The 12,136-nt window shown below is 38.9% G+C and overlaps 1 protein-coding gene across 1 annotated transcript; it reads right to left on the bottom strand.

The window, feature by feature from the left end:
• Positions 1-1,284: 1,284 nt before the first annotated feature.
• LOC113040019 (hepatoma-derived growth factor-related protein 2-like) lies at positions 1,285-10,938 on the bottom strand. The gene is made up of 16 exons (XM_026198208.1): positions 10,709-10,938; positions 10,127-10,203; positions 9,476-9,614; positions 9,219-9,389; positions 8,416-8,538; positions 8,242-8,307; positions 7,960-8,149; positions 7,683-7,767; positions 5,291-5,588; positions 5,072-5,202; positions 3,290-3,357; positions 3,118-3,188; positions 2,670-2,771; positions 1,873-2,026; positions 1,669-1,792; positions 1,285-1,583 (listed from the first exon to the last, which is right to left on the bottom strand). Exons 1-16 carry the CDS (start codon positions 10,778-10,780, stop codon positions 1,454-1,456), a joined length of 2,001 nt encoding a protein of 666 aa, XP_026053993.1. The 5' UTR covers positions 10,781-10,938; the 3' UTR covers positions 1,285-1,453.
• Between the last annotated feature and the right edge of the window lie 1,198 nt (positions 10,939-12,136).

The raw sequence follows: 12,136 nt of genomic DNA, 5'->3' as shown, positions 1-12,136 counted from the left end.
AGGAAATGGCTGACAAAAATGGCGAACCGATCACCTGACTGACAAACCCAGCCACACTGCGACGCGACGCACGCGACGCATCCCTGCGTGACGCTTCACAGATTCGTTTCACATTGCATAAATAAAAACTTCTAATAAACTAAACCTTACTTTCTTTAGATATTATGTTGAATCATGGAGTGTTTTCTAACTAAATATTTTCTGAATAAAAAAATAAAAACTTCGTATTTGCTCATTTAATGTACTTATGGATGCACTTGTCACGGAGATTCCCTCTTACTGTCTTTTATTATAATTTATTCTTTTAATAAAATGCATTGGTTAATAAAGCGGTCTACATCGCAACACTAGATGATTGTTTACGCGTCGCTCATTTATGCGTTTATCGTATAATATCAGTATTTTATATATAAGAATAACTAGAAAAGCCAATAATCCTGATCTGATAATTTGCTTAACTCACGCTATTGAAATGCCAATTATTCCTATATACATTATATATATATATATATATATATATATATATATATATATATATATATATATATAGTGTGTGTGTGTGTACCGTAAAAAGCAGTCTATACTATGAAATATGTACTAGGCAGTACGTTATTATCATATTCTGAACAATATAAAACACGGTCCTTCTATGAAAACATTCAAAGTTGTGGCCATCATGCGGAATTTTTTATTTATTCCTTCACGGATACTAAAAAAAAAAAAAAAATCTCAGACCAAGTTACACAGCACTAGAAACAGGTTTATAATAAGAAAGAGAAGCGTGTTTTATGACATACAAATAAAGAATAGCATTATTATGGGTCAACCTATGCAGATGTAAGCTGTTATAATCAGAATACCAAAACAACGGACAACAAACGGTCTACGGTTTGTTAGTTTAGTGAAAGTCCAAAGACACTGAAGGTTATGAAATCCATACCAGACAGATCAGATGTAGATTGTAGATGTAGTAATAATAATAATGATGATGTTGAAGCCTCATGATCTCTTGCTGTATGGCGTAGTGGGTCAAAGAACACAAAACCAGACTGCTCTGCTTTTTTTTTTTTTTTTAAAAGCATTTTCCTTAATTTTTCATTAAAAAGACCCCCCCCCCCCCAAAAAAAAGGTTTTACTCATAAAAAGCAGCTACATAGTACAAGCAAAGTCTTCAAATACAATAGGGCTTGGGTGTTCTTCCTCCAAGACGTCAGCGTGGTTCTGAAATAAAACGCTCGCCCTCGATGGACCAAACGTGGGGAGTGCAGAATCATCCACATCCAACATTTAGATGAAGGCGCTTGTTTCGCCTCATGACGTCCCGGTTCAAAAGTGCTAACGATGTTCATATCACGTTTTATGTACAACACGAAAAACTCATGTAAGTCACAAAGGTGGGCAGACACAAGTAACACGAATGAACGGAGGAAGTTAAAGTGTGTCTGTGAAGCGTTCAGCTCTCAGAAGACATCTGCTCGTCCTGCGCTCTGCTGTCCTCTTTTACATCTGTGTCTTCTGCCGGATCGGCCGCTGGGGAGTCAGCTGGGAGCGTCTGCTGATCTGCTGGCTCATCTGGATTGGGCCTGGAAGACGAATACTAAATTAATTGGCAAGTGGTGTGATTATTTTGCTTAAGGACCAAGAAGGCGAAAGGTGGCCGCTCTTCACCTGATGCCGTTCGGGGATTGGTGCTCATCGCGTTTCTCTTGGTCTGTGGGTTGGGGGTTGTTTTCCGATTCAGAAACGTCTTTTTTCTCATTTTCTGATTCACCGTTCACTGGTTTGGAGTCGTCTGGAAGGAACAAGCATGGTTTAAAACAAAATTTGAATACTGCATGTGAAAACGTATTTTTTTAAAAATGACCCGTTTACCTGTGTTTTGCGCGTCTTGTTCGTTGGCTTCTTGGTTCTTTTCATCTGGTTTTGGTTTAGTGGTCTCAATCTTGCCAATGAACTGGAGCTTTAGTTTATTGTAGACCGCAGTGGCCTTCTCCATAACAGCACTGCTAGCTTTGTATCGCCGAATCTAAAAGACAGAAGACAGTCAGAAGCATCGAGGAACGATGGCTTCGTCTATCGGCCCAACCCTAGTTCAGATCCAAGCGTAAACGACGCATCTGCGTACATAACGTTACGTTGTATACATGCGCTATAGGGTGACTCACAGAAAACATAACTGTTGAATAAAGTCGTTGTTTTTGTTTTCTTTGAGCAACCCATCCGAAATACACACACACAGAGCAGTGAACACACACACACACTGTGAGCACACACTCGGAGCAGTGGGCAGCCATTTATGCTGCGGCGCCCGGGGAGCAGTTGGGGGTTCGATGCCTTGCTCAAGGGCACCTAAGTCGTGGTATTGAAGGTGGAGAGAGAACTGTACATGTACTCCCCCCACCCACAATTCTGTCCGGCCCGAGACTAGAACTCAGAACCTTTCGATTGGGAGTCCAACCCTCTAACCATTAGGCCACGACTTCCCCTAACAATGTCCTTGCTATGTTTCTGCTCTTGTAACTCATTAGAAATATCTAAATTTGTGTTCTGAAGACGAACAAAGGACTTACGGGTTTGGACCGACATGCGGGTGAGTTATTAAATGACAGAATTTTCATTTTTGGGTGAACTATCCCTTTAAACGGATTCTAAATGGCAAATGTTTGTACCTTTTTGAGTGTAGCTATAACATCTGCATTCTTCTGCAAGATTTGAGTGGTTACTTGTACTGAGCTGATGTCGTCCAGGGCCTGCAGACACTTCTCAATGTCCTACAGATCGAAAGGAAGCAGAAGACAAGATGCAGAATGATACCAGGGAATTCACACATCATCTCATTTTCACACGTACAGCCTCTGATATATATATATATATATGACTAAATTCAACAGCATTTTGAAAGTTTAGAGGGTCATGAGTGGTTCATTAAATACCACTGAACCATATGAACAGGTTTGAATCAACTGATTCAATGAATCAACATCCTAGGAGAGTATGACCAAACTCGTTGCTTGTTTGTACACTAGACTTTGCAGTAAAATTGGTAGAATAATGTTTCCAGTCATTTTAATTTTGTGTTTTAAGTGACATGGGTAGGCTGATGATGTCAGTACTTACTGGGTTGTCAACTTTCAGGGCAAACTTGATTTCTGTGTGGAGCTTCTGGAGTTTCTCTTCTGGAGAGGGTTCTGGATTTATACACGGGGCGACAGAAACAAGAGTTAAAGTCTGACGGCCTGTGAAATGACTCGAAAGGACTGAACAGCCATGAGAACATGTTTCAATTGACCTTTTTTCTTCTCGACTTTCTTCTCGGATAGACGCGTTGGCTTCCGTTTCGGCTTCTCGGCCTTAGGCCTTGAGGGAAACAGTGGTGTTATTTTCAGTGTTATTATAGTTAACTAAAAGAAAATTATTATAAAAAAAAAAAACAACAACACATTTTTGTTACTTGAAAAAAATACACATGAAAAAAAAATATATAATATTTTTTTCTTCTGCTTATCTAGAAGCCTATGCAACATTTCTTATTTTAATTTAGTAAACTAATAATAAACTAAAACTGAAAATAACATCATAAAAATGAAACTTATTTTAAAAAGGGAAAAAAAATACAACTAAAACATTAACTAACATTAGGGGGGGGGGGGGGGGGGGGGGGGGTTTGGGTGTTTTTTACACTGTTAAAGAGTTGGATTCCCATGCTAAACATGGACAAAGTTTCAAAAATTAAGTTGTACGTTTGAAGGAGTATTTTTGTTCCAAAAAAACCTCTTCCGGTTTGTCACAAGTTTCGGAAAGTTTTTTTCGAGTATGGCTCTGTGTGACGTTAGATGGAGCGGAATTTCCTTATATGGGTCCTAATATGGGTCTACCGGAAGAGCGCGCGCTCCCGTATAGCAGAGCAGAGAGAGAAAAGAGCGCGCGCTCCAGTATAGCAGAGCACTGAGAGGCTGAGCACAGCCTGATCAGAGCGAGAGCGTCGCGAAAAGTCACAAAAGGAGTGTGTTTTTGGTTGCCAGGGCAAGACAACCCTACACAGATTACCAAAAGAGAAACAGCATTAAGGGACCAGTGGATGGAGTTTATTTTAACAGAGCATCAACGGAGTTATGCAAGTGTTTTTGTTTGTTCCCTGCATTTCGGATTGCACATCGTTTATTTCTTAAGGATAATGCAGTCCCAACGGAAAAGGGTCACGATCGTGTGTTGGAACCGCATGCGGTGAGTAAAACTGCTTCAAATATCTCTGTGTTGTTAACTTAGCTATCAGCGCATAAGCACATCAAGTAAACAACATGTGATGTTGTCATCAAACTGCACTTTCCACATGTACAGCTTAAAAAAAAAAAAGACGACATAAAGTGGAACTTAGTCATTTTCCAAAACCGCTAAGCAAATATATACAGTTTCAGTACATACCACATAGCATAGCGCCTTTGCTGATGCTGCTCTTGTTAAATTTCAGCCTCTGGATCTGTGTCACAGCTTCCACACGCTCTCAACTCAAAAGCCTACTGGCGCTCGTGATTCTTTAGCTCCGCCCACACGTCACGCCTCTAGGCGCTCGTGTTTTTCCGGGAAAAATCGGTACAGACTATCTTTCTCTTATAAATATAATAAAAATAAAGACTTTTTGTAGTTATGAAGGATGCAGTACTACTCTATAGGTACTCAAGATTAACAGGATATTGAGTGAAAACGAGCATTTCACCCCCCCTTTAAACTATTATAGTATCTCAATTATACTGGTTTTTCTTAATTTAAACTACTAAACTAAATTCTTTAAAATAAACGAAAATCTTTTTTTTATGAATTGAAATACAAATAAAACCGTAATAATAAAAATAATATAAAAATATAAGATGTAACACTTTACAAAGAAAAAACTTAAAATAAAAAAACGTTATACATACAAAAATAAGTTGCATTGGCAACTTATTGAAATAAAAGTAAATTAAAAGGTAAAACAAAATACAAAAAATTATAAGTGACAAAAACACACAATCAAATTACCAATGTAAAACTAAAGGCTAATTCAGAACACTAATAAATATTCCCAAATACATGCCTGGTTTTGTCTTTCTCCTCTGATCTCTGATGCTTCTTTTCTTTGATCTTCCTCTCTTTTTTCTCTTTCACCTCCTTCTCCTTCTTCTGCCGCCCTTTCTGGCTGTCTCGACGTTTGGCGGATTTCTTCCCCTGAAGAGGAAACACAACAACCCACAGTGTCAACATTTTGAGCGGCGACACTAGTAGAAAGAGTCTGGGTGAAGTTCTGCTGACTGGCCTCTGCAGGTGCTGGCGAGTCGGAGTCTGAAGGTGCGGGGATGGGGGGAGGCGGAGGCTTCTTGGATTTTTTGAGAGGGTGATCATCCACTTCATCGTCCGAGCTGCTGCTGCCACTGCTGCTTCCTTTCTTGGCCTTGTTCTCCTTCTCCTTTTTTCTTTGCTCTTCCTCCTCTTTCTCTCGCTCCCGGAGCCGACGGAGCTCTTCAGCCTCCTCTTTCTTCCTTCGCTCCTCCAGTTCCTTCCGCCGTTCCTCGTCTCTCTTCTTCCACTCGCTGACACGGTCTGTCTCACTGTCACTTTGAATAAAAAAATTTAAACTCAATCATCCATGTGTTCCTCAGAAATTCACAGAATACTTGTTATAACTATGTTCTTTCAAGTCATAATCATGTGAATTGTATTTTTGACGTCAAATTAAAGGGATAGTTCCCGGACGAGCCCCCAATTTCCAAGCGTGTACCATCAACTTCTTTTGAATTTTATTTGGTAATCCACTTTCAGGAGCTGACAGTGGCAAAATAATAAACAAATTGTGCTAAATATTAAACCCTGTAAATTACCTATCCAAAATAAAGAAGCAAAAAAAAAAAAAAAAAAATTACAATTCTCTTAACCTAACTACCTAATCCAAAAACAGAGATCCAAACATTACAAAAACAAAAGGTGGCGTCTAGCTCCCTACTTTCCCAAAACTATTAACAATATTCACAATAAAGATTTACAAAGAATTCTGTCATTAATTACTCACCCTCATGTCGTTCCAAACCTGTAATGGTGCGTTCACACCAGACGCGAATTAAGCATTAAGCGCGATTTACATCTTGCTTGGAAGAAATAGATTAATTGAATAAAGACCAAAAGACCAAATATTACCTGTTAGATTTACCCAAAACAAATTATATTTAATGTTGAACTACTAAAGAGACATCAGTGTCAGCGGCAAATGTCAGAAGGACTAGCCGAGTCGAGGCTGCTCTTGGCGTATACATGAGCACTGAGCTCCCGTCTTCATAAATAAACAGCAGATTTGACACCATAACAATAATATTTTGAAAATAATCAGAATAAATGGTGGTTGAAATCACATTGTTACGTGAACTCAACTGGCAGAAGCCCCTCCCATAATGCGAATTCACGTCGTTAAGTGAAGTTGCAAAGTTAATTTCATGCAAGAATTAAGCGAATAAACTCAAAACGTTCAAACGTCCAACTACACGCAAATAACGCAATCTATTCACGCAATTCGCGTCTTGTGTGAACGCACAGTTATACACCAAATTAAGATATTTTTGATGAGTTACAAGAGCTCTCTGACCCTGCATTGACAGCAAGGATCCTTACAAGATCAAGGCTCAGAAACATAGCAAGGACATCGTTAAAATAGTGCTTGAGATACAGTTTAGAAGATTTTCTTACACAACCATCAATTCACTTTAGAAGGCCCTTGTTAACCCACTGGAGCTAAGTAGAGCACTTTTTATGATGGATGGATGCACTTTTTTTGGGCTTCAAAATCTCGGCCCCCATTATAAAGTATTATAGAGCCAGGACATTTTAAATATAATTGATTGTATTCCTCTGAAAGAAGAAAGTCATATAGAGCTAGGATGGCTTGAGGGTGAGTAAATCATGAGGTAATTTTCATTTTTGGGTGAACTATCCCTTTAACTGATTTATGACGGAAAGTAAATACTAGGGCTGCACGATATTGGGAAAAAATAACATTGCGATATTTTATTTTTCTGTGATATATATTGCGATATGAAATCTAATCAAATTGTTTTCTTACAAACAAAAATGGGGTGAGCACACTTACATTCTCATTTTAAATTATTTAAACATCAACACCATTGTGTCAATTGAATAATAAGCGCGAGGGAGAGAGCAAGACAGCGCTCGTGTTGTTTAAAGACTGTGAGCGTGTGGCCGCGGCTGGCTGGCTCTCTCTCTCTCTCTCTCTCTGTCTGTCTGTCCCTCTGTCACTCTCTTGCGCTCTCTCTCTCTCTCTCTATCTCTCTCCCTCTGTCTCTCTCATGCGCGCGCTCTCGCCCTCTCTCTCTCTCACTCTCTTTTCTCTCTGTTTCTCTCGCTCTCTCTCTCTCTGCCCTGTTAAACTGACAGGACTTAAAAACACGTGCATAATGTGTTGGATAAACATGATAAAGTTTCACTCTACGATGGTTAAGCTGTGCAATTAATCCGCGAATCACATTCGTCAAGGGCCGGGGAGCTGCTGGCCAGTACAGTTAATGAATAATGGATCAACTACGACAGCCTACATCGCACATCCTGCGATGTGACTATCGTGGATTCGTACATCGCGATATCGATGCTTAAAGGACACACCGTGCAGCCCTAGTGAATACTATATTCATCATATTGAAACTCACCTGTCGCTGTCTGATGAAGAAGAAGGAGCCCTCTCTGGAGCTGGTTTGGATTTCCTTCCTCGTGGCTTTGGTGGAGGTTTCTCCGCTTGGAGAATGACGCAAAAAAAAAAAAGTGTCCTTTAGTATTCTGATGTACTTGTCTAGGATTCCTGATATCCGAGGACAACGGTCTCAGGTAATGTTTCCATCCACTGTGCTGCCATTAAACGCAACTACTCAACCGTTGAAACTAATTATAATATGTGCTGGATTCACCTTGCAAAGCGCATGTTCTCACCTTTCTTACGCCCTTGTGTGCCTTTCCTTGCAGGAGGAGGAGGTGGCTCTGAATCGGAGTCGGATTTGGATCCAGACTGCGATTCGGATCCAGAGACGGCCGGGCGGGGCTTCTCGTCTTCTGAATCGCTCCTGACTGCCCTCTGATCTGACCGGGAGCCCCATTCTGAATCAGAGCCAGATGATGCCTTCTACAATAATACAAAAAAAACAAAAAAACAGTGTAAGATCCAGGAAGCATGTAATTATAGATGGCCACATGAGATCAATGAGGTGGTCTCACCTTCTTCCTGCCTCTGCTTGCTGGCTTTTTGCCGCCTCGACCGCCCGACTCCTGAGGTGTGAAGTCCTGGAGAACACATCAGTAACTCGTTTACATGATTTCAATGGGCATTTTATTAACTACACATCATTTTTTGGTAGTAATGAAGCTATGAGATGTTTGAGGCGGGAATACCTGATCGCTGTTTTTGCCGGAGTCCGAGTCCGAGCTGGGTGATGGTTCAGGTTCTGAGGGAGATCCACTCTCCTCTCCATCTCGATCACTAGATGATGCCCGTGTTCTCTTCACTGGCGGCCGCTGCAAAGTTTTAGATAAAACATGTTTTTTAGGCTAGATAAGACCCTTATTCCTTGGCTGGGATCGTGTAGTGCTCTTTGAAGCTGCGATAAAACTGCAATTTGGACCTTCAACCCACTGATTCCACTAGATGGAGAAAAATCCAGGAATGTTTTCCTCAAACACCTTAATTTCTTGTCGACTGAAGAAAGACAGACATGAACATCTTTGATGACATGGGTGAAAATTGATTACATTTTAATTCTGGATTGAACTAATCCCGTAAGGCCTGTTCACACCTACAACGAAATCTATATTAGCATCCACATCAATGGACAATATGTTTTTTTTTTTATTATTATTATAAGCAAATTGCAGTTTTGTTCTCAGCCACTTTAAATTCTCAAGTTCTTTAAAAAGGATGTGTACAACAGAATGTAAACATAAAAAAAAAACATATACTTTAGGCATAGCTATGAATACATTCATAACACAGAATGACTTCACTGCTTAAATAAATACTACTTCATTTTAACACTAGTGAATGTGTAACTAACTAAAGCCGACATTAAAAGCTTTGAAAAGAGAAATTCAGAGCACCTGAAAGTATAACGCATAAAACTGCAAGAGAAGAGAGAAACAATGACAGATGAGCTGTGGATATACAATCAGTCACGTTGGCTTGTTTCGAGTCTGGATACCTTTGCAGCAGGAGCTTTCCGCTTCACTGCCGTCTTCCTTTGATCCTCACTTCCAGAGTCAGAATCATCACTTCCTGTTTCAGCTTTCCTCGGCACCACTGCTTCCTCGTCATCTTCCGCATCACTTCCCGGCGCAGGCGGGTCGTCCTCGCTCTCCGATGACGACGCAGGCTAAACAAATACAAAGAAGATGTAACAAATCAGCATGTGCGGTCATGAAACAACAGACGATTACAGCCAGAGAAATGAAGTCTCACTGCAGGTGTGCTATAGGAGGCGTGAGGGTTGTTCTGGATTTCCCACAAGCCTTCATTGAACCCTTTCCTCTTGTTGGGCTTCCCATACTGGTCTTGGTACTTTTCATACGCAAAAAGGTCCTTGGGTGCAAGGAAGGCTCTGAAAGGAGAGTTAAAATCAGGACTATAAAAGTTGAGATGAAACAGAAGTGGCAACAGATAAACAAAAAATGTAGGGTGTAAATTTGGTTCTATGCATTTTTGTAAAATTGTCAACATCACGCTCATTTTTATGTCATTTTAATTAAACATCATGAATTTAAAACTCTCTTTTACCAAATGAAACTGTACGGATGAAGTGTTTATGATCAGATCTGCAACATGCATTTACATTTAATCATTTAGCAGACGCTTTTATCCAAACGGAAACTTACAATTGAGAACAATACATTGGGTGGTTTTTCATTTCATGCCGACTTTAATATACGAAGGTGTCTACAAAGCTCTCCGATTGAAAAAAGAGAAAACAAATCTGGTCTTAAAAGGTTCTTCATACTTTTAAAAACACTGAGAAGACATTAAGGCAATGCACACAGCTCATAACAAATAATATGCATCCATTTATCAACATTAATAACCTGTTGCTCATTCAAATCCAGGAAATATACGTACGTTTCATGAGTCCCAAAGAAAAAAATTGGGACTTTATTAGGAGGAGGTTTGACAGCCCCTTCTGCAACATCTTCAATCTGGAGGAGAAATATTAAAAGGAGATGATCAGATGTTCTTCAGACCTTCAGTAGTGGAAGTTTATAGAATTAAGTACACATTAATGTACGAGTTTTCTCCTTTGCACCGATTAAGTCACGTGCAAGAAAGTCTTTTCATGTGTAAACATAACAACTCAACCCCCTCACTGCATTTTACATGTTTTTAAACCAAAGGAATATAAAAGCCCCAAGTCTAAATTTAGTAGTTATTCAGATTTTACCTCATCAGGCATCTAAAGATGGTTCCTAATATATAAAACACACAAATAAACAGCACTTTGAGGACACGCGACCTTTGCTGCTGCTCCTGTGAGCCTCATACATTCATAACTAGAGGTAATATGAAATAAACACATGATTCAGATGTTTAGACTCTTAATTAATATATAATTGGAGTTGGTTTGCAGAAGCTGTACATGTATACATATGCTGCGTGAATGGCTGGGCACTGAGGTGAGGCTGGTGGGGGTGTGTGATCTCTCACCCGGGCCGGCCAGTGGGGGTAGCCCTTCATTTTAGCAAAGACAAGATCCCCGGGCCGGAAGTTGTGAGGCATCTTGTCGTCCCTCTGTGCACCTGCTCCTCGTCCTGCTCGTTTGTGTTCGTCCGCGGTCCGTTTCTCAGGCCGACAGACACTGAAACCTGCTCCAGATACAGCACGCGAGGAAAGGCGGTTGGTTTTCTGCAGCGGTTTCCGCTCATTCCATGTTTTGTCAACGGAAGTCCCGCCTCTCTGTAGATCGATGATTGGAGGAATGGACTGTCACTCTAAGCGTCCACCAATAGGAATGTACAATGTGTACGCCGATAAAGACTTCAATTTATTATTATATTTACATTCGCTCCGACTTCATTATGAAACGACGGGGGTGAAAATGAAACGGAGAACATAAAAATAAATTCATAAGTGTGTATTAAAATATCTACTCAAATGCATTCACTGGAATGTAAATGCACTTTTATGAATGTATTTTTCATCTAAAAAATAATATCTACATTAATTCCCGAACGATTATTTTAGTAGTTTTGAGGAATAAATATTTGGCATATACTCAGTCTTAAGATTTTGGAATGAAACCGTAAATATTAAACATATGTATTTATTTCTTAAAAAGCGTTTGTTTCACAGACTGTATATAATTAGATATATCATCAAAAAGTTGATTTATTTCACTAATTCCATTCAAAAAGTGAAACTTGTATATTATATTCATTCTTTATATACAGACCGATATATTTCAAATGTTTATTTCTTTTAATTTTGATGATTATAACTGACAACTAAGGAAAATCCAAAATTCAGTATCTCAGGAAATTAGAATAGAATATTGGAATGATGATATTCTAATTATATGACCAGCACACACACACACACACACACACACACACACACACACAAACACACACACACACACACACACACATATATATATATATATATAAAGTTAATAGGGAATGGAGCGAAATATTGTATGATTTATTTATTTAATTTTTTTTTATTTTTACCTCTTCCCCACTTGTATCATCTGTAGAATTTAGATGTCATTTTTTTAAAGATAATTTTTCTATAAAAAGTATAGTAAACAAATAAAGTGAATGAACTGGAGAGTATATTCTTAACTATTTAGGAAATATGAGGAATTATTTTTATTTGTTATATTATTATTTTTTTTTTACAATTTGACAGCATAAGAACCTTCTCGAACCTTCCACTACATACTTCAAAATGTATATAAAAAAAATGGAGAACAGAACATTATTTTATTTTTTTATTAATGAAACAGAAATAACACTACATTCAGAAGATCAGAAAGCCAAAAAGATTCCCATGTAACAAAGAAGAAAAACATGCATACAAAAAAGGTAACCAGAAGCAAAGTAAACAAATGAATGAATAAAATAAACGAAAATA

This window comes from Carassius auratus, chromosome 22 (assembly GCF_003368295.1).
Source record: "Carassius auratus strain Wakin chromosome 22, ASM336829v1, whole genome shotgun sequence".
NCBI lineage: Eukaryota > Metazoa > Chordata > Actinopteri > Cypriniformes > Cyprinidae > Carassius > Carassius auratus.
Note: the sequence above shows the minus strand (reverse complement) of the source record. Positions and strands in the feature narration are given on the sequence as shown.